This window comes from Mesoplodon densirostris, chromosome 11 (assembly GCF_025265405.1).
Source record: "Mesoplodon densirostris isolate mMesDen1 chromosome 11, mMesDen1 primary haplotype, whole genome shotgun sequence".
Classification (NCBI taxonomy): domain Eukaryota; kingdom Metazoa; phylum Chordata; class Mammalia; order Artiodactyla; family Ziphiidae; genus Mesoplodon; species Mesoplodon densirostris.
This window is the reverse complement of record NC_082671.1, coordinates 64999424-65026139: the sequence shown is the minus strand read 5'-3', so window position 1 is coordinate 65026139 and position 26716 is coordinate 64999424. Positions and strand designations below refer to the sequence as shown.

At 60.9% G+C, this 26716-nt stretch overlaps 1 protein-coding gene across 2 annotated transcripts; it reads left to right on the top strand.

Annotated features, from left to right (window-relative positions):
• The first annotated feature begins 214 nt into the window (after positions 1-214).
• PRR5 (proline rich 5) lies at positions 215-24980 on the top strand. Of its 2 annotated transcripts, XM_060113483.1 has the most exons (8): positions 215-616; positions 9246-9326; positions 11786-11834; positions 13349-13406; positions 18164-18255; positions 18677-18817; positions 22323-22458; positions 24023-24980. In XM_060113483.1, the coding sequence occupies exons 1-8, from the start codon at positions 483-485 to the stop codon at positions 24496-24498; spliced, it is 1167 nt and encodes a 388-aa protein (XP_059969466.1). In that variant the 5' UTR covers positions 215-482; the 3' UTR covers positions 24499-24980. The 2 variants fall into 2 exon arrangements, with proteins under 2 accessions (XP_059969466.1, XP_059969467.1); XM_060113484.1 differs by lacking the exon at positions 18677-18817.
• The last annotated feature ends 1736 nt before the right edge of the window (positions 24981-26716 follow it).

Sequence of the window (26716 nt, the reverse complement as noted above, 5' to 3'; positions counted from 1 at the left end):
GTTGCCTGGGGGAGGAGGGGCGAGTGGGATGCGGCGGCTGAGGCCGCGGAGGCCCAGGCCCCGCCCCCAGCTCGTGGCCACGCCCAGCTTGGTCCCGCCTCGGCGCACGCCCTCTTCCTTGAGGCCCCGCCTCGGCTCCGCCCCTCTCCTGCTCCGCCCCCGGGGCCTACCATGCTCCGCCTCCGGCCCTGAACCCCGCCCCCGGGCCCCTTTAGCGCCGAGTCCGCGCTACCGGCAGCGCTCTGGGAGCAGCACGCTGCGGCCGCTCCGAGCAATGATTAACCTGGCGGGGCGGCCGGCGCAGGGCCCGGGGCGGAGGCGTGGGGCCGGGGCGGGACCCTGGAGGGCCGCTCGGCTTCCTGCTTTTGCCCAAGTCTCCTCGTAGAGGGCGCCGCAACGGCCGGGGCCCGCGGAGCGGCGCGGCGTGGCGCAGGGCGAGGTGCCGGGCGCGCGTGGGCGCGGAGCCTGTCGCCGGGGTCACCATGAGGACTCTCCGCAGGTTGAAGTTCATGAGTTCGCCCAGCCTCAGTGACCTGGGCAAGAGAGAGCCGGCCGCCGCCGCGGACGAGCGGGGCACGCAGCAGCGCCGGGCCTGCGCCAACGCAACCTGGAACAGGTAAGGCCGCGCCCTCCCGGCCGGCCCGCGGGCCGCTGGCCCCGGGTCCCAGAGCCAGGGGAGGGGGAGCCCTGGAGCAGGTCCGCGGGCGAGGGCCGGCCCCCAGCGAGGAACTGTGCTGGGGGCAGCGCGGCACTTTACAGTTTGTAGAGAACTTGCTCCGCCGGAGTTGTGCGGACGGGAAGGGAAGTTTAGTGCAACGTGTTTCTAGAACGGAGGGACGAGACCGCGGACCCGGGGCTGGTCCCAACGCGCCCAGCTGGTGGGTGGTGGGGTGGGCCTGGATCCCGCGAGCCCGCCTCCCCCGCCCAACCCCCGGGGTCTTCCCACGTCTTCGCTCCAGTGCTCATGGCAACCTGGGAGGTAAATAGAGCAGGAAGTATTTATCCCATTTCGCAGATGAGCCTCGCGGGCGCAGTCTGTGGGTTGCCGCTGCGCTTCCTGTTCTGCGTTTAGGTCCCTTTGGTCGGCGGTGGGCGGGTGGCTTTCCCTTGAGCGGCCCCCTGCCCTCCCAGCTGTCAGCAGGGGTGCAGCAGCTGCCCGGCATTCTTTAGACGACCCTCCCCCCGCGGGCCCTTCCCAGACAAGCAGGGGCGTGGGAAGTCCCACCACCCCCTCCCACTTTGTTTGAAGAGCAAGGCTGGGGATCTCCGGAAAAGAGACGATTTATTTAGTGGGATTCCCCACCGTGTTTGCTCATGAGCCCTTTTCAAAATAGCTATTTCCACGGAAAGGAAAATGGGAGGGCAGGAGAAGAGAGTAGGGCAGGCTATCCAGGGGGCTGTGGATGCTGCCCCCATCACCATACACACCTGGCAGTGAAACCCTGCCAGATGCTCCACCGTCTGTGGTCTTGGCCACCAGAAAACCAACTGTCAATGTGGACACTCATTTATTCTGTTCATCAGTCGTTTCATGAGCGTCATGGTGGGCACAGGGCTGCCAGCCTGAGACCCTCCTCTGTGCACTAGGCAGGACGCCGTCGTCCAGTCACGTGCTTGTCTTCTGTCCCCTACCAAGTTGCGAATTGCTTGAGTGCTGGGACGAGCCTGCCTCAGTTTCCCTATCGGTCAGCGGGCATGCACATTCCTTGTTACGGGACTGGTGTGGGGACAGAAGGAAAGACTCTCGTTGGCTAATCTCATCAGCCCAGTGACTGCACGCTGCCTTAAGAGGCGTTTCCTCCTCTCGCAGAATTGCGGAGAGAAGCGGTCTCCCTCCTCGTTTCTCTGCCGTGGCTTAGTGCAAGGAGCCAGACAGACTCAGTTCAAATCCCAGCTCTGCCTCTTCCCTGCTGCGTGGCCTTGAGCAAGCTGTTTAGCCTCCCTGGTCCTTAATTTCCTTTTCCGTAAAATGGGCCATTGTAGGGATTAAATGTGCAGATCTGTATTAAAGTCCTCAGCACGTGCCTGGCGCGTGGTAGGGCCTCCGTAACTTATATTTCAAGCTCAAACTCATGCTGGGGACAAACTCATGTCAGGGAGGGCCTGTAGGGACAGGGTTTGGGGGGGCCCCTCAGGCGTCTGCTGGTTCCTGAGCTTTCACCAACAGCAGCTTTCTCCTGCTGTGGTTGGCCCTGCTGGGGGGTCTCCAGGCAGAGGTGGGGGCACCCTCGGGTAGGCTCGGAGTCTTCTGGAGCTCAGGGAGGTGCCTGTAGGGAGAGGCCACCTGGGTCCCCCCCACTGCTTCTCACTTAAAGGAACTTTCAAACTTCAGTGCCATCTGTACCTTGGCCGGGCAGACTGCAGGGGAGCAGCCCGGCCCACAGCTGGCATCTCTAAGGCTCCGAGCCGCCCAGCCCTTGGACCCACGTCAGCTCCGCTTGCCATGCTGCACTCCTGTGTGCCGGGCCCCTTCATGGCCCTTGGTGTACCTCGTAGCCCAGGGAGGGAGTTATGACTACCACGCCCCATATAGAGGTGGCAGAGGGGGATGCAGAGAGGACCAGGAAGCCTGCCCGTGTGGACGCCGCAGAGCGGAGCCACCGCTCTCGCTGGGCAGAGGGGGCCCTGAGCCAGGGAGGGGCAGTGCCTTCCCCGCCAGCATTCCGCAGGTACCATGGGGAGATCGGGGCCTCTTCTGGTCGCTGCCTGCCTGCCCAGCTCCGATCCTTGCAGTGCTCCCTGCCAGGGCCCCCCAGGCCACAGCCTTGGGGGGCGGGACAGTACAGGTCCTGCCTTGCTAGGTTGTAGACTCCTTATTTTGAGTCCAAGATGACCCCTCTTTTGCCATGTGACCACGTTAGTTTCCCAGGGCAACCGTAACAAATTGCCACAAACTTGGTGGCTTAAAACAACAGACATTCACTCTCTCACAGTTCTGGAGGCCAGAAGTCCAAAATCAAGGTGTCGCCAGGGCCTCGCTCCCTCTGGAGGTTCCAGGGAAGGCTCCTTCCTGCCTCTTCCAGCTCCCAGTGGCTCCTTGGCTTGTGGCTGCATCACCCCGTTCTCTGCTTCTCTCTTCATCTGGCCACCTTCTGTGTCCAAACCTCCCTCTCCTTTCTCTTAGAAAGTCATTGGGCCACCTAATGTAGGGCCCACCCTAAATCCAGGATGATTTCGTCTCAAGATTCTTAACTAATTACATCTGCAAAGACCCTGTTTTCACATAAGCTCTGGGGTAGCAGGTGGACATGAATTTCTAGGGGACACTATTCAACCCACTACAGTGGACCCTGGGTCCAGCCCCTAAATTCCTTGTGCCTCTGTTTCCTCATCTGGACATGGGGCAAAATACATAGCTTGCTCCTGTGATAGTGGAATCCGTGCACTCACCTAGCCACTCATTCATTCGTTCATTCATTCACTCTCCGGCACTGGTCCGAGCAGGTGGTGTTCATCGCTGGGAAGAGGATAAACCGGGGGAACGCAGGTGCTGACCACACACACTTGGGGCCTGGGCTCCCTTCTGCGCGTTCGCAGGGCAGGTTTGAGTGCTGGGTGCCAGGCTGCCGGCTGGCTGGGCCACGCTTACAAACCGGAAACTAGAACAGAACCGTCAGAAGCTGTTTCCTAAGCCCCTGCTGCTGCTTTACGGGGCGGGTTTGTCCCCTGTGCCCAGCCCAGTGCTGGCACTGCAGAGGGGAGGGCGCAGCCTGGCTTAGAAGGCTCACCTGTCACTCCCACCTGGAGCTCCTGATCCCCTCCCTCCCGAAGGGCCCGGGCGTGGCATGTTGTCTCCCTGTCTGTCCCAGTTTTGGCCCCAGTTAGCTCCTCGCTGGGTGTGCACCCCACGCATGTGCAAGGCCTCCAGCTGCACGAAGATCATGTTCCTGAGCTCAGGGGCCAGCTGGGGGGCGGGCAGGAGTCCCCTGTACCTGCGTTTGGGCCAGAGGGCGTAGACCATTAGGGAGCCCTACTCCTTGCCAGGCCTGGATCTGCCCGAAGGCCTGAGGCTTGGCGAGCCTGGCGCCCACCCGCCTTCTGGCTGTGAGAGCAGAGGCCCCGCGCAGGTGGAGCGCGCGCCCTCTTGTTCCCATGGGACCACCTCCGAGGCCGGGCTGGTGGTCCTTAGCATCTAGATAGAGAAACTGAGGCCAGAGAAGGAGAGGGACTTGACCGAGAGCCCCTGCTCACGTTCAGTCTGAACCCTGGCCTGACTTGAAGCCGCTGCCCAGGGACACGTGTGAGTTGGTGTCTGCTGGAGCCGGGTGAGGCGGGGGTTGGTGGTGAGAGCCCGAGGTGCAGCCCTCCCTCCTCGTCTGCTCGTCGCTGGTCCTGGACGGGGCCACTGTTGGCCTGAGCCCACAGGGCGTCCTGCACCTAGATCTCCTCCAGGGCCATGATTGCTCTATCCCCGGGACGGCGGTGCCCACCGACCCCAACCTGTGCCGGTCCCTGTCCCAACCCCAGGCGTGGAGGAGCTGCTTTCATCCCTGCAGCGGCCTGCAAGGTGGGACTTGGTACCCCCATCTTGCAGATGAGGATACTGAGGTCCAGAGGTGCGGGGACTGCCCAGGTCTAAGTCCAGAGCTTCTGCCACCACCTCATGGGGTCTCAGGGGCCGGAGGAGGTTGGCTGAAGCCCTCAGGGTGACGGGTTCGTTGGGAGTTGGGGGGGGGGGTGGAGGCCAGCGGGGGGCCGGTGCTTGGCTTCCCGGCCAACCCTCACGAACAACTTGCTCTGAGTTGGGCCTGGGTCCTGAGCCTCCTGCCGCTCTGAGGCGGTCTAGGTGTGCTCAGCAGAGTCATGGCCCTCAAAGATGTCTGGGAATCTGTGAATACATTCCCTTACACGCAAGAGGGACTTTTCTGATGTTATTAAGTAAATGACCTTCAGATGGGGAGATGGTCCAGGTGGGCCCAGTGTCACCACAAAGGTGCTAATGGGAGGGAGGCCCAGGGGTCAGAATTCAAGAAGGAGACGTGAGGATGGGAGAGGTTGAGGACACCGCACTGCTGGCTGTAAGGATGGAGGGAGGAGTCCTGACCAAGCTGGAAAAGGCCAGGAAACAGACTCTGCCCTGGAGCCTCCAAGGAGCCGCACCTTGATTCTAGCCCTGTGACACTGACAGAGCTTCCGGCTTCAGAGCTGTAAAAACCCAACTTTTGGCTGCTTTGCAGCCACTGTGTGTGGGCTTTGGTTACAGCAGCCAGAGGACACTCATATGCTGGGCTTCCCTCCCTCAGCGCCCTGCGCCCTGGGCCCTCACTTCTCCCACCTAGCAGTCGGGGCTCAGGGCCATCCGCTCTCCACCTCCCGGCCCCCAGCCCAACGTCCAGAAGCTGGCCTCCAGCTGGACGGGTGGGACTGTGCAGCCAGGCAGCCATGGGGGCGGCGTGGGCACCCCACTGTCCCCCTGCAGCCTGTCGGGACGGGGGTCAGCGCAGTCGGGCATCTGCCTCCCTGGGCAGGTGGGGCTCTGGAGAAAAGCTCTGAGTTCTTGCCTGGAGCCCAGGGAGGAGCAGGGGTGGGAATTGGGGGGTATGTAAGCCAGGGCCAGGGCACTGAAAGCAGGGTGAGCGTGATGCCGGTTTGCCGAGGAGCAGGGGAACGGCGCGCAGGCCTGAGAGTGGTGCCCTCAGGTACCCGCATCTGCCAGAGGGTCACCTTGAGGCCCGGCAGGGGGTCGGATTGGTGCCTGCCTCCCCTGTGCCTTCACCTGGGCGTGAAGAGGAGGCCCGTGGATGCTTCCCCCGGGGCGACCGGTGCAGAGCGATGCAGGGCTTCATCTTGGGGCTGGCCGTGGCCCCCTGGGATAATGATGAGGATGTTGGAGGCCCCGGGCCCGAGTTGCACTTCCGTCTGGGGGGATAAGTCACATGAGGGCCTCTCCTCTCCCCACCCCTCCTCCTCTCTCTCCCATGGCTCACAGCAGGGCTTTGTTATTGACCCAACTTGGACTTTGGAAAGAAGGTGGAACCTCAGCTGCAGAGAAACGGGAAGGAGCGGGGCCTTGCCTGTCCACCAACCCCAGGTTGAGCAGCTGTGGGGGGCGGGAGGACTGTGGGCCCCAGGCTCCCTTCTGGCCCTGCCAGGCATCAAGCTGTATGACTCTGGGCCATCCGCTGGCTTCTCTGAGCCTCAGTGTTTCCTTCTGCAGCCTGGGCTGTCACAGTCCCTACCTCATGGTGTGGTTAGAAGGAGATGGAGAAAGCCCGGGACAGATGGTCGAGCCGTGGTGGATGCTTCCGGGGGCACATATCCTGCCCCCCTGCCCCCCCGCAGTCACTGCTGATGATGCCATGGCACACGTAACCCCACAGGGGCTGTGATTACAAGTCCCATTGTACAGAGGGGGAAACTGAGGCACTCATGGTCTGGTCTCCAGAGGCCGGCAGCAGGGAAGCCCAGAGCTGGGATTCAACCCCAGGCCCGCGCCTCGGGGCTGGAGGTGGGAAGGGCAGGGTCAGGGTCCACCAGGGTGGAGGCTGGCCTGGGTGGGGGTGTAGATAGGAGAACTCAAGGGTGACCCTAGGGCTGGCGGGGGCGCCGCTCAGATACAAGTAGGGTGGTGCAAGACCTGGGCTGGGGGGAGTGGGGCCTAAGTGGTAAACCAAATAGACCTCCCCTCCCCCCAAAGAAGCCGGGATCAAATGCTGTCTGCACACAGGTGTGAAGGGGGAGGAACCTGACCTCTCGGTGAGCCCCAGGGAGACGGAACAGCAAGGATGAAGGCCCTGAGGCAGGGGGAGGCCAGTGCTGCTCAGACCCAGGGGCGGGGCGGTTCAAGTGACACAGATGACGATGGACCCCTGAGGGCCTCGGGGAAAGACTTGTCCGAAGAGCCTGTCTTCCCATCCAAAACTGTGGGTTAAGGTGCCCCTGGGCTGGGGACCAGAGTGAGCTGCGCTCCCTCCGGAAGGTTTTACTGGAGGAGGAGGGAGGAGGGACTTGGAGAGGCTGGTGAGAAGAGCACGGCCAGGCCTGGGAGGCTGATGAGGGTCCCCCACGCTGTCCCCTCAGCCTGATGCAGGCCTGGTCCCCAGGGAGGACTTGGCAAGGCCCCTCTGAGCCTCAGGAGGGGCCGGGCCCACGGGGCCATGCTCAGGATGCCCCATTTGCCAGCTCCCAGGCTCCCGCAGGTTTGGGAGGGTCTGCCCTCTGCCCCCAGCAGCACCCAGGCTGGGCACGAGTCCCCATCTGTTAGGATTTCAGGGTGGCAGCCATTAGACTTCCCGTCAGACTGTTTTCCTTTTTTTAGTCTGTAAATGGGGAACAGCCTCACTGTGACTGTTCCCCTGAGCCCACCAGGCACTTCTGACAGGCTGAGCAGAGACCCAGCCGTGACCACAAACCAAGGCTCGGCGCTGGCCGGGCTTTCATCCTGACAGCAACCTGGGGGCGGGCACATTCGCGGCCTCCATTTCACAGGCAGGAAACAGAAGTTAGAGGGCATGTGTGCCTGGACATGCGAATAAGCAACATTTCAACACCAGGTGCCTGGGTAGTCAGGCGTCGTCGTCGGGTCAGGTGACAAGGCCTCTGGCCTGGCCGGGTCGGGACCAACTGTGGACCCCTGGGGCACGTCCCTGCACTGCTCAGAGCTGCCTTCACCCACCTGGGATGCGGGGCCCTGACCCTGCCCTGCCCCTTCCAGGGTGCGGAGCTGGAAGCCCTGCCCACACCTGGCTCCGTGGGGAGAGGGGGCAGCTGTTGGGTGAGCTCTGTGGCCTCCCAGAGCTTGGTCCCTCTGAGCCTCAGTTTCCTCATCTGCAAAGTGGGCGGCCAGTCCATATTGCTGGGAAGGGTGGAACTGGTGAGAGCAGACAGAGGCAGCAGGAGCTTGGCGGCCCCCGCCTATTCCATGATGTGAACGGCAGCATGTGTCCAGCTGTCCCTGTACACCAAGAATCACACAGCTCGTCTGCAGTGGTGAGTTTAGAGCAGCAACCCAGTCCTGAGTGGAGGGTGGTGGAGCCACCCAGACCTGGTTCTCACCCTTGGGAGCTTATGGCTGGTGGTGAGGGCTAACATGAAAGTAAATCGGCAGAGTGCCAGGACCTGAGTCTGCACGGGGAAGGGAGGCGGTCAGGAGGGCTTCTGGAGGCAGCGGCCTCTGAGCCAGAGCTCCAGTATGAATAGCTACTTGCCTAGTAGATAGCATAAGGCCCCCCACCCAGGTAGGAAAGGCAGTGGATACAAAGACCCGGAGGTGTGGCTCCCCTGGCAGCTGCAGTACTCTGTGAGCATTGGGTGCCCAAGAATGCGGGGATGGACCATTCCAGACGAGCCTTGAATGCCACATTCAGGCCTTGGGCTGTACCTGCAGGACCCAGGGCAGGGGGCAGTGAGTGCAGTGAGGAGGTACCTGTGCGATCAGAGGTCAGGCGAGCGTGGAGGAGAGAGAAGGGTGCAACAGAGATCTAGGGGGTAGAGATTGGTGGGGCTTCAGGATCTGTTGGCTCTGGAGGGCCAGGGAGAGTCAGGATGAATTTCACCAGATAACTACCAGGCTGCCCCTTTGAGCCAGGTGAGAGCACACAGTCATAAACGGCACAGGGCCCTGTGCGCGGAGGTTTATAGATAGCCGTGGGAACCAATCAATCAAACGAATCACGGATAAACGGAGGTGCACACTGACAAGTGTTGTAAACGCTGTGACCTCCTGTGACCTGAAGGAAGGATCCACGTAGACGGGAGTGGGGGGTGAGGGTGGGGACCAAGCAGAAGAGAGGACATGTGCAAAGGCCCTGTGGTGAGGGCAGCTTCCCCAGCGGGGCCAGGTGCAGATAACACAGGTACCCAGTTCAGTGAGGCAGGCGCTGGCACACGGGCACCTGGAAGCACAGGGTGAGAAAGCCAGTTGGACTTGGTTATGTTTGGGTGTGCGAGAGACCATCAGAGGCTGACCCCTAGTTTCCGGCCTGGGGGCAGAGGGTTCAAGAACATGGGAAGGGAGGCAGAGTGTGTGGAAGGTAACCCAGGACAGCCTGGAGAGGTGACCGGTGACAGGCCTGGCGCTCCAGGGAGGCTGGGGCTGGGAGCCCAGCATCTGGCGCTCAAGATGGGAGTTGAGGCTCTGGGGCAGATGGGGTCCGATGGGACGGCCGGTCCCTGTACTCCAGGCCTGCCTTCGAAGCAAAAGGACTGGCGCCCTGCTGACCAGGAGGGGCTCCGTGGGAGAGGGAAGGAGGGGAGGGGTCTTGGGGCCTCTGGACAGCAGTGCTCTTCTTCCCTCCCCCACGCAGCATTCACAACGGGGTGATTGCCGTCTTCCAGCGCAAGGGGCTGCCCGACCAGGAGCTTTTCAGCCTTAACGAGGGCGTCCGGTGAGTGGTCATTTGTCCCATCCAGGCCTGGGTCTGTAAGTGGTGGGAGGGCTGTGCCAGGTGGGAGGCCCGCTCCCCCCACCTCGTGGGTCCACCAGCCTCCGGTTCCGCCTTTAGAGCCCAGGTGGGTGGTGACCACCACGTGGACCTTGACCCCAGGCCCTGTCCTGTGGCCTTCACCCCTACCCTCCTGAAGACTCCTTTTCAGGGGAAACAGAAGGACTGGGACAGTGGCTCAAGATAATGCCCACATGCCCCGCTGGTGTTAAGCATCACAAAGCATATTTGTTCTGTTAAAAGAGGAAGGACTGGAACTTCCCTGGTGGCGCAGTGGTTAAGAATCCGCCTGCCAATGCAGGAGACATGGGTTCGAGCCCTTGTCCAGGAAGATCCCACTTGCCACAGAGCAACTAAGGCTGTGCGCCACAACTACTGAGCCTGCGCGCCTAGAGCCCGTGCTCCTCAACAAGAGAAGCCACCGCAATGAGTAGCCAGCGCACCACAACGAAGAGTAGCCCCCGCTCGCCGCAACTAGAGAAAGCCCGCGCGCAGCAACGAAGACCCAATGCAGCCAACAATAAATAAAGCTAAAAAAACAACAACAACAGAGGAAGGACCCACCTGCCTAATGATGGGCCTGTTGTTCCCAGAAAAGCAGTCACAGCCCCGCCGAGTACCCCTCATTTCCTGTGAATAGCTGAGAATTGAGCGCTTGTGAAGGGGCCCAGGATGGACCAGCTTTGAGGGAATCTGCGAAGCCAAGGCATTAGTCCTGCATTTTAGTGGAGGAGGCTGAAGCTCAGAGAGGTCGAGAGACTTGCCCGGGGTCACAGCTGCCGCAAGGGGGCATTTCCTACCTCTGTGCCCTTTCCCTCATGCCCTGGCCTGTGCCACCCTGTCCCTACAGCAAAAGAATATCTGGGAAAAATAGGCAGCAAACCTCCTCATCAGCTTGGGGCAGGAGTAAAAGGGTAATTGGGGCAGGGTCCCCCCACTCCAACCCTAAATGGCTAAAATGGCCCTTACAGACAGATAAACTGAGGCCCAGGGAGGGAAAGGGGCTGCCTGAGGTCACAGCAGGGGCTTGTTGCTTCTCCCAGGCCTGATGTGTATGACCGTTCCAGGGGGGTCCTGCTTTTTTTGGGCTCATGTGGCCACTCGGGTGGGGCCCCAGGAGCCCCAGTTTCCTAATACGCCTCTGCATCCCTTGGCGTTGCCCGGCCACGAGCAGGGCAGGGGATGCTGCAGAGTCACAGAACTGATGTCTGGCCGTCATTCGTGTGTGTGTGTGTGTGTGTGTGTGTGTGTGGGGGGGGGGGGGGGGGGTTTCGTGTATTCACAAAGTTGTGCAACTGTCTTAATTCCAGGGCTTTTTCATCACCCCAAAAGGATACCCCATATTTATAGACAGGTAGTCCCCATGCCCCTCTCCCCCCAGCCCCAGGCCACCACCAAATAGATATAGATATAGACATAGATTTTTTTTAAGATGGTTTATCCTTTTACAACATACAGTTCAGTGGTATTTAGTACGTTCACAAGCTTGTAGAACTACCACTATTTAATTCCAGAACACTTTCATCACCCGCCCCCAAAAAAGCCTATACCCCTTAACGGTCACTCCCTGTGACCCATCCTCCCCCAGCAGCCTCTGGCCGATACCAGTCGACTTTGTCTCCAGGGATTTGCCTGTTCTGGACATTTCATATAAATGGAGTCGTAAATGGAGTTGTACTACGTACGTGTGGCCTTTTACATCTGGCTTCTTTCACTCGGCGTAACGGTCCTCTGTACTCGGGGGTCATCCCAGCTGGGGCAGGTTTCAGCGCTTCATTTGTTTTTATGGCCAGATAATATCCCATTGTGTGAAAAACACCACTGTGTTTCTCCAGTCATCTGTTGACGGACATTTGGGTTGTTTCTACCTTTTGGCTGTTGTGAACAGTGCCGCTGGGAGAATCTGTGCAGGAGACCTTGTGTGGATCTGCGGTTTCACTGCTCTCAGGTCTGCGCCTAGGGGCGGAATTACTGGGTCATATGGCTCTACCTTTAATCTTTTGAGGAACTGCCCAGCTGTTGTGCACAGAGACTGCACCATTTCACATTCCCACTAGCCGTGTATGAGGGTTCAATTTCCCCACCTTCTCACCAACACTTGTTACTGCCCGGCTTTTGTTTTTTCTGCCTGGGGTTTTGATTCTAACAGCACTAGTGGAGGTGAAGTGCCATCTCGGGGTTTGGGTTTGGGTTCCCCTGGTTACTCATGATGGTGCATCTTCCCACGTGCTTATTGGCCATTTGTGTATCTTTGGAGAAATATCTAGTCACGTCCTCACATCACTGGGCTAAGGGGGTGGGCCTCCCGCTGCAGGTGGCCCCCCAGCCCTGCCCCCAGCCCTCGCTGGCACCGTGGGGTCTCTGACTCCTGCCCTCCCTCTACTCTGCCCTCCCGCCCGCAGGCAGCTGCTGAAGACGGAGCTGGGGTCCTTCTTCACGGAGTACCTACAGGTGGGTGCTCTTTGCTCTCCTGCGGGGTTGCTTCCTGAGCTGGCCAGAAAGGGCGGGGGTAGGGGCCACTGGCTCCCGGTGGGTGCGTGGAGCTCTGGGTTCAAGGTTTCCGCCTGGCCATGACTCAGTTTCCCCCGTCTAGCCGGTGTGGGTTGTTGGGTAGGTTATACGATGAGACGCAGGTGAGGACTCACCGCTCTGCCTGGCACGTGGCGCGGCTCGAGGTCAGTTTTGTGATGAGTTGTCCACCTCCTCCTGGAGCATCAGTGTGGGTCCCCAGAGCCCACGGGTGGGTCATCAACAAACCCCAGGGCGCTGAGCCGCGTGATGATGCTGTCAGCGTGGCACCAGTGTCGCCGAGGCTGAGCTGTCCCAGGCGCTGCGGCCACAGGCTTGCAAAGTGGATGGACACGTGGAACCCTGGGGCTCGGGGAGGGGAGAGGACCCCTGAGGTTGCACAGGCAGGAAGGCCGAGGTGCTGCAGGCAGGGGCATCCTCACGCAGGCTCGGAGCATGGTGCCCACTCTCCTGGGAGAGGGTGAGGTGAGGACCAGCCTGCGGCTCCTCCCATCCTGTGGGTTTAGGGTTTTTTTTTTTTTTTTTTAATTTAACAGCTTTATTGAGGTGTAATTCACCTACCATACTGCACACCCACTGAAAGTGTGCAATTCAGTGGTATTTAGTATATTCAAAGAGTTGGGCAACCGTCCCTGCTAATTCCAGGGCTTTTTCATCACCCCTAAAAGGAAACCGCATGTTTATAGATAGGTAACCCCCGTTCCCCTCTCCCCCAGCTCTAGGTCACCACAGGTCTGTTTTCTGTCTCTCTGGATTTACCTGTGTGGACATTTCACGTCAGTGGGGTCTCACAGCGCATTGCCTTTTGTGTCTGGCTGCTCTCGCTGAGCACAGAGTTTTCGAGGTTCATCCATGTTGTGCCTGTATCAGAACCTCATCCCTTTTTACGGCCAAATAATATTCCACAGTGTGGCGAGACCGTGTCTCGCTTATCCATCCATCCGTCTGTGGTCCCCGGGTTGTTTCCACTCTCTGGCTGCTATGACTGCTGCTGAGACCACGTGGTGTCACTCAGCCATGCCCAGGGTGAAAGTGCAGGGGGGCTGCCGTTTGAGCCTCATGGCAGTGGGTGATGGCAGTGCTCAAGCCAGGCCTTTGGTCCCGGGGCCCCTCTTGCCTGAAAGTCCCTCCTTCCTTGTGGGATGCGGGGGCAGCTGCCTGCCTGCCCGCCCGCCCAGCCTGAAGCAGGAGGCCCAGGCCTGGCCTGTCTCTTGGGGGCGGTGAGGGTGGGGTCCTTGCACCACCTCCCATCTGGGACAACCTGGTTGGGTCAGTTGCCTGCGTGCGCCCGGGGAGCTGAGGTTCCAGCTCTGCAACAACTGGACTGGGATGTGGGTGAGTCCTTCCCCCTCTGGGCCTCGGCTGACTGTTGGTGAAGCCGTGGGGGCCCTGGGCACCCCCGGGGCGGTGACAGCATCTCCACGTGTGCCTTGCAGAACCAGCTGCTGACAAAAGGCATGGTGATACTGCGAGACAAGATCCGCTTCTACGAAGGTGAGTCTGGTGGCCCACGGCCGGGACCGGGTGCCAGACCACGCTGCTTGTGGGTGTGGCCTCTGGGAACCATGGCCTTACCTGGGCTCCACCTGGGGCTCTGGGTGGGCGGTGTGGCCCTTCTGGTCGAGAGAGTCCAGAGGGGCAGAAGCAATGCCTAGAGGGCAGCAGGGCTGAGATCTGATCCCGGGAGGGGACCCTGCTGGGAAGAGCATCTGCCCCCCATCTTGCTGGGGCCCAGGAGGGCTGAGGGATGTCTGGGAGAAGGCCCCTGCTTCACCTCACTGCCCATGAGGCCTTCTGGCCCCCGTGAACCCTGTCCCAGCAGCCTGGGAGAACCCCCATCAGGATCTTTGAGGACCAGAGGGGAACTGGTCTAGACCCGGGGGAAGAGGTAGAGCTGGAAGCTGCCACCTGGAAGACCAGCTGATGAGGGCTCCCTGCCAGGGTTTGGGGCCCAGGCTTGGTGCGGGGCCTTCTGGGCAAGTTTTCTCTTTTAATGCACATACCCACCCTGTGAGGCCTTTGGGTCACTGTACCCATTTCACTGCTGGGGGACAACGCAGCGATGGCCCTCAACTTGTCCATAGCCACAGTGCACATAAGGGGTGGAGGTGGGATTCGAACATAGGGCATCCCGACTCCAGAGCACACCCTCTTTGCCCTTCTAGGGGCAGGTCCACAAGTCACAGCTGGCCTCGCTGCCCAGCTCGGGCCTCAGCAAGGAGAAGGAGGGTCCTGGCTGGGCGCTGTCTCCTTCTGCCAGGCCCAGAGCCCTGGCAGGATGTGCCCGGTCCCGGAACCCTTGGGCCCCCTGTGTCCATGGGCTGGCGGTGACAAGTACTGCGTGTACACCTCCCGGCAGGAGTGAGTTGATGTAGAGAGAAATCAAATTATGGGGGAACGCAGCTCAAACCGACACATCTTGCTACGGGCCCGCTGTGTGTCAGGCCCTGTGCAGGTCACAGCCCTCCCTCTGTGTGCCAGGCACCGGCCCCCGCACGTCCTCACCCTGTGCTGGGCTTGTCCCGACAGTTTCCATTGCCTGACTCCTAGATCACCCCACAACCCTGTGAGGAAGGTTCCATTGTTGTAGCCACTGAACACTTGGGGAAACCGAGGCACAGAGGGGCTGAGTAACTCGCCTGAGCCACACAGCCCTACCTGGCAGCCTGGCTCCCGAGCCTGCACTCCTCTCCCTGCTGCTCCAAATTCCTCCTCGAGTTCTCAGTGACCCCGGAAAGCACGGGTCTTAGCCCATTTCACAGAGGCAGAGACCGAGGCCTGGGGTGCTCAGCATAACTCAAGAGCCACGTGTCCTGTGTTCCTCCTGCACCGCCTCTGCCTGTGCTGGGGGGAAGCAGCCAAGGCAGGAGCCTGAGAAAGGCTGTGAGAACCACAGACGTGGGGGCAGGAGGCACAGGCCGATGGGGGTCTGAGCCGGCTTCCTGGAGGGGGCAGCACCAAGCCAGCAGGAGGATTTGCTGGCGGAGGTTCCCTCGCACGCCCCCCTCCTGACTCAGCACATTCCGGCAGTGCCTGCCCTCCCACCAGCTCCGGCCCAGGGGAGCTGGGACCTTAGGAGAAGAGGCGCTTTGTGTGGCTTGGTGGAGTCCTGCCCACAGTGGCCGTGTCCGCCAGGCCACCCAGGAGGGAGCACCGACCCCATCCAACCCCCCTTGGCCTCAGGGACAGGCACAGAGCCCCAGGCTGGGGGCCAGAGGGCCCGACCTCCAGTTCCCATCCAGCCACAGACTGTCATTTCCCTCTGTCCCCACCTTAGCACAGGGGGTTAGACAGGCTCCACCCATATGCTCACTACAGGTCAGGCCCCAGGTAGCCTTTGGGGACTTAGAGCTGGACCTAGGCCCTGCCTGGCAGGGGCTCACGGCCCAGCTGGGGACACAGACATGGACCAGACAGTGAGAGTCCACTGTGATGAATGTCAAAGTGAAGGGAAGCCCTGGGGAAGGAAGGGCTAGTTCCACCTTGGCAGTCAGGGAGGGCTGCGTGGAAGCGGCGGCCTTTGAGTCAGGCCTAGAAACATCTCTTCAAGAGGACATCTGCCCCCCTTCAGCCAATGCAGTGGGGACAGTGGCTGACATCACACCCAGCGGGGTTGCCTTGGGAGCCTCCCCTTTCTGCCTCCTACCGGGTCCCAGGGAGAGCTCTTCCTTAAGACTACTCCCTGCGTCCAGCCATGTCCTCAGCCCATGCCTCTGCTGGAGGTGGTGGGTAGCCCCACGAGGGGCAGCCCAGGACATTGCCACCTGCCCCCCTCCAGTCTCCAGCAAGGCCTTGAACCCGAGCACAGTGATTCCTGGAAGTGGGAGGCCTGGAGGGACCTTGAGGTGGAGGCCTCCCTCCCTGGGGCCACATTCAAGGTGGTGGTTCGGTGGGCTCAGCTGCAGCGGGGGTAGCTTCTCAGCAGCCAGATGCTCTGGGACTCTGAGCGGGAGCCCGGGGTTTCTGCAGGCTCCGGGCCCTGGGCTCTGCCTGTCCTGCAGGAATCCCAGCCTGTTAAGGTCAGGCCACCAAACTGCACTGCGACGGCCCTCACATGCTCACCTCCGAGCCTGGCCACCCTCCTCCAAGCCCCTGCTGTGGCCTTTCCAACTGCCCTGTGTTCACCACTGAGATCTGAGCTGAGATCAGCCTGGTGCATTCCCGTCTCCAGGGCCTGCACAGTCGGACTGAAGAAAGGAAGACAGACAGGCTGACGCACACCCCATCCTGGGAGAACCAGCTCAAGGGCACGCCCGCTGGGTGGTGTGGGTCCTCCTGAGCGTCAGCGCGGCCTCAGACCATGTGGGCCTGCTAGTCAGCGCCAGGCTAACAGCTGAGCACTTGCTACAGGGGCAGCTTTTGGCCTTTGAGTGCGGACGTGTTGATCACGCCCATTTTACAGAGGACCACACTGAGGCTCGGGCTGAGGGACTCGGTGGGGCTTTGACTCCATGTGCTTGACTCACCCCTGCCGACCTTGGTGTCCCCAGACCACAGTTCCCGGGCAGCAGAGAGCCCAGCCAGGGGACGGAGCTGAGCTTCCTGGCCCCTTGGTCGGCGTGTGGCTCTGGCGGGGCCTGGACTGTACGACATCCCCTTTCCGCCCCACGGGCTGGAGAGCAGCCTGTGCTCCGCAGACGCCACCTGGCCCACGCCCAGAGCTGCCCCACGGCCGCCCGGGGAACTGAGCCGCCTTTCTTCTCGCCGGTGACGGCGGGGACCTCAAGGGACCTTTGTATGCAGGCAGAGCTCCTTGGGTGGCGGACACCCACCGTCCTGGGTTCCATAGAGCCCGGTGTGGGGTGTGGACCCCCGGTCGGACCAGGAGCTGGCCGCCAGGCAGGGTGCTCCAGTGCCAGCAGACGGATGCATGGAAAGGTGGACCCGCCCTCTCCACGGTCACCCCCACCAGGCTCCCCTCCCAGAGCCCGGCACCTACACAGACCCGGGGGCTTTATGGGGGGAGGGGCGTGGGGGGCTTAGAGCCCAGGAAAAGGGAGCACAAGAGGCACAGGCCCTTGACCGGCCTCCTGGTTCCCATGGAAACCTTGAGGAGTCGGGCCGGGTGGTGCGCTCCGGGAGGCTGGCCAGCCCGTGGCCCTGGCCCCTCCACTCCTTGAGATGCCCACCATCACGGCCGTGTTTCTCCAGCCAACTGCTAGTCTGGCTTCCAGGTGGGGTCCCGCCAAGCAGCAGAGGCCTCAGCGACATGTCCCGGAGGCCTGCTTATCCTGACCCAGCAGCCTTTCATCCCAGCTCTCCGCTCCTTCCAGGCAGAGGGGCTGAGGGTTCAGCACTTGGCGTTTCCTGGGGGAGCCCAGAGCCGGCTGCGGGGGGCACCTCAGCTGTCCCCACCCCCAGGGTCTGTCCACCTTGTGACTGGGGCTGCTGCTTCCCCAGAGCCGGCAGAAAGGCCTACAGAGCTTGTCCAGATGCCTGCTTTCCACAGGAGTGCCTCCATGGTTCATGTGCCAAGGGTGTCAGTCCACCAAGCAAGACGGTCCTCCTGAATTAGCTTGGGTATCACTTCCTCCAGGAAGCTCTCCCTGTGTGACCCCCTCGTACCTGGGACAATTGCTGCTGTTGGATGCGGTTTCCCTGGCTCCCCAGATCCCACCCCAGGCAGCCTGGGTGGTGGGGACCCAGGCCCTTGAGGGAGAGACCCGCACCTCTCTGAGGCTCAGGCACTTCATCTGCCCGGCGGGGGTCACTCCTCCCTCGCCAGGGTGGCTGTGCACTGTCCTGCTGCCCTGTCACGTGGTGGGACTGGGGTAGTTTTGGGCTCAGCTGGGTCCCTAGTGCCAGGCCTGGCACAGCGTAGCTGTTGCGTGAATGTCTTGTCAGGTGGACAGAGGGACAGACCAATGGGTGGGCGGAAGGAGGGGGAGGGCGGATGAGACAAGGGTGTGAGTGGAGCACCTGTCCGGCTGTGCCTATAGGGCTCGTGTGCAGAGGAAACGGACCCACCGGCACCTCTCTGCCCCAGGCCCTGCTTCATCCCCTTTCCTCCTGTCGGCTCTGAGGGGTTCGCCCTGCTACAGCCCCATTTTATTAGTGGGGCAGCTGAGGCTCGGTGGGGGTGAAGCTGGGCATCCGGGCCCATCGCCCTGGCAGGTGGGGGAGGCCCTCCAGGGCCCGGCCCTCAGATCCCATGTCCTCCTGCTGCCAGGAGAGGTGACTCGCGACCTGGGAAGGCGGGAAGCATCTGCCAGCACCCGTTGGGGTAATGGTGACAGTCCCTGTGCCCACAGGACAGAAGCTGCTGGACTCGCTGGCAGAGACCTGGGACTTCTTCTTCAGCGACGTGTTGCCCACGCTGCAGGCCGTCTTCTACCCGGTGCAGGTGAGCGGCTCCTGGGCCACAGGGACAGCCCATCCCGGCCTGGGGGTGGGCACACCTCTGCCCTTGTTGCCACGTGTGGGCCATCTGCGCCTGCGCTCGCCCCCGGACCTCCCAGAACCTGCTCCCCACCCCCGAGATGGGCATAAGGACAGCTCCATGCTCAGAGCCTTGGGAAGCCCTTAGCAGCACCCAGTAGGCCGTGCCCGGCACGCAGTAGGGGCTCTGTGCGTGACCGTCACCCTTCCCCTGCCTGAGGGAGCCGCGTGGGGCCCTCTCTCCGCAGAACGAGGGTCATCTGGGGAGGAGGACGGGGTGGAAGGGGGCCTGGGGGTCAGTGGTCCGCCCCTGTATCTGGCCCCGGAACTGGTGGGGGCAGGGGAGCAAGGGTCTCCCGTGATAGCGGCGGCCCCCACGTCCGCAGGGCAAGGAGCCGTCGGTGCGCCAGCTGGCTCTGCTGCACTTCCGGAACATCCTCACCCTCAGTGTGAAGCTGGAGGACGCGCTGGGCCGGGCCCACGCCCGCGTGCCCCCCGCCGTCGTGCAGATGCTGCTGGTGCTGCAGGTGGGCGGGGCCCGTGGGGGCTGCGCTCAGCCCGGTGACGGGCACAGGCAGCGCGTCTCAGGCCAGGCTCCCCGGAGACAGCCTGCAATGTGGATGTGGGGCCACGTGACTTCTCAACGGTGGGGGAGGGCGGGGGAAGGGACTCCCAGGAGAAACCTGGGAGGGAGAAGGAAGCAGCGGGGGCTGAGAAGGAGCTGGACGAAGGTGTGGGTTCGTTCACAAGAAGGCCAGCCCGGGAGCCCACAGGGAGCCCAAGAGTGTGGACGGAGTGTCCCTCGAGGGCAGCAGGGCCAGGGCTTTACTCCCCCATCGGTCAGTCACTGGGGTTGGGGGCCACCGCCTCCCACTCCCCACAGCAGTTCCAGACATTTCTGAAGGACCTTTCTGCAAACTGCTGCACCCTAAGCCCTGTGGCGGGCACAGCACCCTACAGTTTGCCAGCCTATCTCACTGTCACAGCACCAGGATGAGCACCATCAACTACCCCATTTTACAGGTGGGGAAATAGAGTCCTCGCTTGCCTGGAGCTATGATGGCCAGGAGCCTGGCCTTCCCTGAGGCTGACAGGCTCCAAACCCTGTTCATTGTCCTGAACCCACCCATGCACGTGCAAGTCCTTCTAAATTTATGTCTGTGAGGTTGGTCCTGGGGCCCAGGGCAGCTGGTTGAAGATTCCAGAGCAAAGAAGGGGCGGATGAATGTGGACGTTAGAAGGGTCGAGGGGATACACTCGGTGGGAACCGGTGGTCATCCTGGCGGCCACACAAGGCAGCGACTGGCGGGACATTGCATCCCTCGGCCTATTTCCTCCTCTGTGTGATGGAGTAAGACCACCTACGTGGCAGGGCAGGTCCAAGGATAATGAGGAGAAATCGACACAAAGTCCTCCATGGTGCACTTCCTCTTGGGGGCAGGAAGTGATGAGGCTGGGATTTCAAGCCAAGGAATAAGGTCTCATCTTGATCCCTGGGTGGCGGCCAGGCCGGGGTGGTGCTGCCCCCTGGTGGTCGCTGTGCCTCATGCAGCTTCTGGGCTTGGCCCCATTTTCCCCCAGTGTCCTTCAACCCCTCCTGGATGCGACCCCTACCCCCAACCTCAACCCTTTGTTCTCGCCTTGGCCTCCACTTTGAATGGCCTTGTCCCAACCCTGCGGTGAACTTTTCCCCACTGTTTTCAAGTCCCAGATGTATCTGAGGTCACAGCTTACTGGTCAGCATATCTTTTGAGGGCCTACTATGTGCCCCATGCTTCACCTGCCAAATCAATGTTCCTTCTCACCGGGGTCCCAGAAGCTGAGTAGCAGCCCTGCATCTGAACGTACACAAATAATGCAGCCCCAGGGCCCCCATTTCCTCACTGTGCAATGGGGAGCAGAGACCAGACATCAGAAACAAATTCTGGGAATGAAGGGACAAAGTTTGTGAAACGCCCAGCACAACTCAGCAGTAACGTCGTCCTCGGCACTGTTGCTGGGGGCGGGGACGGCTCCTTCAGGTTCATCTGGATGACTGCCAGGGGCACCCCCTCCTTGTCCAGACACAGCTGGATCCACGGAGTCTGTAGTGATGTCCCCTCTTTCGTTTCTCATATTAGTCATTTGGGTCTTCTCTCTCTCATTCTTAGTTGGTCTGGCTAGAGGCTTATGGATTTTATTGATCTTTTCAAAGCTTTTGGTTTTGTTGATTTTCTCCATCCATTTTTCTGTTTTCAATTCCGTTGATTTCTGCTGATTCTTATTTTTTTTCTTCTGCTTCATTTGGACTTAATTTGCTCTTTGTCTCGTTTCCTAAGGTGGAAGCTTACATGACTGACTGTAGACTTTTTATATTCTAATGTATCCATTCAGTGCTGTAAATTTCCCTCTAAGCACTGCTTCAATGCATCCTGATAATTTGGACGTTGCGTTTTCATTTTCATTTAATTCAAAATATTTAAAAATTCTTCTTTGACCCCTGTGTCATTTAGAAGTGAGTTGTTTAATTTCCATGTGTTTGGGGGTTTTCAGTTATCATTGTGTTATGGATTCCTGGTTTAGTTTCTTCGTGGTCTGAGAGCAGACATTGTACGATTTCTGTTCTTTTAAATGTGTTGAGGTGTGTTTTATGGCCCAGAATGTGGTCTGTCTTGGAGAATGTCCCATGTGAGCTTGAGAGGAATATGGATTCTGCCATTGGACAAGTTGTCGATAGATGTCAAGTATATCCAGTTGATAGATGGTGTTGTTGAGCTCATCTGTGTCCTTCCTGATTTTCTGCCTGCTGGATCTATTTCTGAGAGGGGGTTTGAAGTCTCCAGCTAGGAGAATGGATTTCTCTGTCTCTCCTCGCAGCCCCATCACTTTTTGCCTCCGTAGTTTCCTGCTCTGTATTAGGTGCGTACACATTAGGGATTGTTATGTCACCTCGGAGGAGTGACCTCTTTATCATTAGGTAATGACCTTCCTTATCCCTGATAAATTTCTTTGGTCTGAAGTCTATCCTGTCTGAAATTGACAGGGCTACTCCTGCTGTGGTCTGTGTTATCGTGATCTGTGATCCGTGATCCGTGTTATCACATATAATCCTGCACTCCCTTACTTCTCGTCTCTGTGTGTCTTTAATAGTTTAAATGGGTTTCTTGTAGGCAGCACAGTGTGGGGTTCTCGCTGTCTTGAATCGTCATTTAACATTAACCTGGGTGTATCTTGTTTCTTAACTGCTGGCAGCCCCTTGAGGATGATTCATTCGTTCAGAGACATCATTCATTCAGCAAGCACTCACTAAAAACCTGCTGTGTGCCCCGCCCTCTGCCGGGGGTGCTGGGAACCCAGAGCTTGCCTCCTGGTCAGCTCACAGCTGAGTGGGCAAGACCACGGCTGTCCCGTGGGCAGCCTCATTTCCAGGCTTTGGCTCCAGTGAAATGGGAGGGGTGGAAAACCCTTCAAAGCTCTGAATGAGGGGAGGTGTTGGGAGGAGCTGGATGGTGCCTGGCAGGGGAAGAAGTGTGGGAGGGGAAGGGGCGGCTCTATCAAATGGATGGGCCTTGACTGCTCAGCTTGCATACAGACCTGGACCTGGGCCTGGCCCAGGGGGCAGCCTTTCCTGCCTACAGTGCTCCTTGGGGCGAGGGAGTGAGGGTGCGGGTCCAGGTGAATGAGCTTGGCCCCCCAGGACTGCCCAGAGCTTCTGGGAAGCCAGCTCACAGAAGGGGACACACAACTGTCCCGAGGGGGAGGTGCAGGGTGCCCAGCCTAATTTGGCCACAGACCCCTTTCCCGCAGGCGTCATGGTCTCCCAGCCACACCGGCTCCTGTGTGCAGCAGGCAGCCACGAGGGCGTTAAAGCAGGAGGGTGGCTCAGAGGCCCCAACCCGAGAGACAGCTGGGAAGGGAGAGTGTGGGGCCAGGACCCCGGGGGAGGGGGAGGGGGAGGGCGCTCTTCGTGGTGTCCTTTGAGCTAAGCACGGCTGGGCTAGGGAGGCAGGGAACAGGCCGACCGGCGGACCCCCGCACCCCTCCCTCTTGCAGGGGGTGCACGAGTCCCGGGGAGTGACCAAAGACTACCTGCGCCTGGAGACGCTGATCCAGAAGGTGGTGTCGCCCTACCTGGGCACCTACGGCCTCTACTCCAGCGAGGGTGCCTTCACACACTCCTGCATCCTGGGTAGGGGTCGCCTGGGCGTGGGTGGGAGCGGGGTGACCCCTGGCCCCATCCACCTCTGCCCGGGCTGGGGCCCAGGCCTCCCAGGGGAGTCATGCAGAACCAGATGTGGAGCCACGGCAAACCTGTCCTGAGCATCCACCAGCAGTGATGTGTGCGGGGCACTGGGCAAAGGGTGGGTCACGTGGGGTCCCTCCTTGAAGGGCTGACGTCACAGTGGTGCTGCAGTGACTCCCCTGAGAGCCCGGCAGAGGCCCCCGCATCCCCCATGGAGGTCACATCCGAGCTCAGTCCTGAAAGTCAGGAATTGACGAGGGAGAGGACCCAGCATGTGCAAAGGCCCAGAGCCCAAGAATTCCTGGCTTATTTGGGGACTCATGGGGGTGTGGAGGGGTTGTGAGGTGGGCATGGCTGGGCGTCCTGGGGCTGCCTGGCCCCGTCGGTTCGTTCAGCACTGTAAACCGAACACCTACTGTGCGCCAGCCCCTGTTCTTGGTCCTGAGGGTTCAGCAGAGACCAAGCCCCACCCTCATGAGCTCTTGTCCACCAGAGGAGGCAGACCAATGAGTAAACCATCCCCAGATGAGTGCCCAAGGGGACCAGTGCCCAGGTGACATGAGGGCCATGGGCGGGGAGCTCAGGGAAGGCCAGACTGGGAGCTGAAGGGCAGGGAGGATCCAGGCCTGGGAAGAAATGCATGAAGAGAACCAAGGGGACAGTGGTACAAGAGCTCATCAGGAGTGTCCCCTCGTCCAGAGGGCCCACCCACCTGCAGGTATAAAACCTGCCCAGCTAGCATGTCCCAGCTCAGGCGGGGCTCCAGCAACTGGAGGAACTTTGAGGTCTGTGTGGCCCTGGACACCGAGACCCCTGCCAGGCAAAGAGAGAGCCTGTCTCCTGTGGTCCAGGACGGCCCCTGGTTCATCCCGCTCAGCCCTGCCACCTGGTGGTCAACTCTCTGGAACTGCAGGGTCCTGAGTGGGAGCCTGAGACCTGCCCCTATATCCATCCTCTCCCACCCCCGGGGTCTCCCCCCACACTCGGAATAAACCCCAGCCCTGACCTCACGTGCTGCCCCATCAGGGCACTTGCCACTGCCCGACCTGTGGCCCACCCAGAGGGGTTTCTAGTCCCCCCCACACACACAGTAGGACTCCAGCTCTGAGGACAGGGGCTGTGTCTGCCTAGAAAGTGCTGGCATGCAGCAAGTGCTTGGGTTTGTTGACTTTCCGCAGGTGAGGAAACTGAGGCACGTGCACAGGTCACTGGCAAGGTGCATGTTTGAACCCAGGCGGTTGACTTGAGGCCCCCCGCCCCCATTCCAGTCTGAGAGGCCGGACCGAGGAGAGAAGGAGGTCACATAGGGGTGGACCTAGTATCAGCTGGGGTGGAAACCCCGACTCCCCTCCAGGCTGCCCCAGCAGGATCTACACCGGTCGGGCTTTTCCCTGTAGTGGTCCCTTCATGGAGAGCTGGGCGCAAAGTAGGTGCTTGCAGTGGGTGTTCCCTAGCATCTGGCCAGCCCCACCCTGGCCCCATGCCTGATGCCCTGTCTGTCTGTCTGCAGAGAAGCACTTCCTGCGCCGCTCCCGATCGGGGGACATCCTGGCCAAGAACCCGGTGGTGCGGTCCAAGAGCTACAACACGCCACTGCTGAACCCCGTGGCGGAGCACGAGGCCGAGGGCGCGGTGGCCGGCGGCACAGGCATCCGCAGGCACTCGGTCTCCGAGATGACGTCCTGCCCTGAGCCCCAGGGCTTTGCTGACGCACCCGGCCAGGACCCTGCTGGGACCTTCAGACCCTCCCCGGCGCCCCCGTCGGGGCCCTGCCCCAGCAGACTGTACCCCCTGGTGCAGCCCCCTGAGCCTGGCCCAGGCCCGGCCCGCAGCTCCCCAGCCTCATCCAGCCCCGAGAACCTGGTGGACCAGATCCTGGAGTCGGTGGACTCGGATTCGGAAGGGATCTTCATTGACTTTGGCCGGGGCGGTGGCCGTGGCACGTCTGAGTCTGAGGGGGCAGGGGGCCGGCAGAGCGTCGTGTGACCCAGGCCTTGTGTTTTTACTGACCCCGCGTGTACGCCTGTGCGGTGCGTGAGTGCGAGAGTTTTCTACTCTGTCCCGTCCAGTCCCGTCGGCCTCAGCCACTGTGGCATTCCTGAGTCTTTGCCGAAAAGACCGTCGCCGCCCGAGACCCCGAGACCCCGGCACCTTTGTTCTGGGGCGTCAGGGGCTCAGGTGCAGGGCAGCCTCCTGTGCGTGGAACAGGCCTGGCTGTTGCCTGCGCCCCAGCCTGCTCAGCCCTCCAGTGTCCACACCATGGAGACTGTGAACCCCTCAGCTCGGCCAGGCCCCCAGAGAGACCCCCAGGGTCAGTGGCAGAACTGCCTCCCCGCCCCCCGCTCGCCTCGGGCCACAGCGTGACCTCCTGTGTGCACCTCTGTCCCAGACCCTCCACGCGGCCTGTCCTCGCTCGGCCTGGGGTGGCCGTGGGCGGGAAGCGGGTGGAATAAAACTTGTCTGCCCGGCTCTCGAGCTGTGTCTGCAATGCCAGGCCCCGAGGACGTTCTTCCAGGGTCCTCACCCTCGGGCTGCACCCGGCCTCACCGGCGTCTCCCCTTCCCGCTCCCAGAGGCCACAGGTTCCCAGGGCCGGCTCTGGGCCTCTGGAGGGGGCCTTCCAGGCTGGGTGAGAGACCCCCAACCCCGTTCCCAGGGCTCCCCTCTTGTGGAGTTAACCTTTGGTTGGAGGTGGGGAGTGGGTGCCCTACAAGCAGATAACAGGACAGACCCAGGACGCGTGAGCCAGCGATTGGGGGTTGCTGGGAGTCGGGTGGTCGGGGAAGGGAGGTGGGTGCCTGGTGAGAAGCGTCAGCCCACGAGGGTCTGCAGGGGGAGCTACCTAGAGGGACAAGTTTCTCCTGTCTAGTGGGAAAAGCGAGCCAGGAGCCCCTGCTCCAGCCCAGGGTGGGGTGCACAGGGGACGGCAGGGTAGGAGCAAAGCTTTGTGGTCTGATCTGGGGATGCACTGACTGCACGGGGCCTCGTGGCTCCTCAGGACTGGGAAGGTGCCAGGGGCGGTGGCCGAGAGAGCGGAAGTGAGCCAGCCTCAGAGGAACCAGGTGTGGGGCATGGGGCCGGAAGCCTGTCCCTGGTCTGAGGACCAACGAGAATGTGGCCACTCAGCTCCGCTGATGGGGCTGAGATTCCCTGAACTGCCCTGCTTGGCTCCCAGCTCCATTATGGAACCCAGGATAGGCCTGGGACCGGCTGAGCCTGGGGTGGGGTGGGGAGCATTATGGGCAGGGTCCCCTCGAGACGGAAGGACCAGGCAAAGGGCGGAGGCTGTAGCAGGGGGCTGTCTGCCTGGGCCCTGTCCCCCCCAGCCCCCCGCGGCACTGGGCCCTGTCCTGCCCTCACCTCCCGAGTGTCAGGGGCTCTTATCGTGGAGGTCTGAGCACTGCCACCTCATGGGCTGCCGGGCCTGCTCTGATCCCTGGGGACTCTGCTGGCACACAGCCCCACGCCCAGGCATGACCTTTGTCTGTGGGGGACCCTGAGCTCTTTGACCAATCCCTCCACCCCGGGCGGAAGGGGAGCCCCAGACACAGGCCAGCCGTGCCTTCCCAGCAGTGGGGAGACAGAAACCGGGGGGGTGGGTGCTGAGCCTGGGTCCCGCAGCCGCTCCAGACACCCAGGCGGGGCCTCCAGCCGGGGCTGCCCCCGCTCCCCCCATAAAGGGGTGTCCCATCAAGGTGGGCTTTGAGTGTGTCCATGGGTTGCACCCACTCTTGTTGGAAAAATGTTTGAGGTACTCTACATCAAAACATCTTGCTATAAACTGGTAAATTATAAATGAAAAATCAGGACCAGGGAACACATAAATTCGGATAGAAAATCAGCTATTGCTGGTCCCCCCAAATCTACAGAACCTTCACGTACAGACGTGTGGGCCTTGGTTTAAGATGAAACCCAGGTGTTCCATCCAAGAACCAAACCTTACAATGAAGGTCACATCACCGACCGTGTCTCACTTTGGCCACCAGGGAGCTCAGGCCAAGCCCCAAGCTAGCTGTGGCTAAGGCCGGCCTATGGCCCTGTGTCCGCCCCACCGGCCTACCCTCCTCCCATCCCCGAGTCCTCTCTCCACCTCCTGTTTCCTGGGTGGAAACAGGGACTGTGCGGTCAGAAGCTTATGCAGTGCGGTTTTCTTTCAGGACAGAGCAGAAAGAGACAGTGGATAAACTACATCTGCCTCGGAGGGA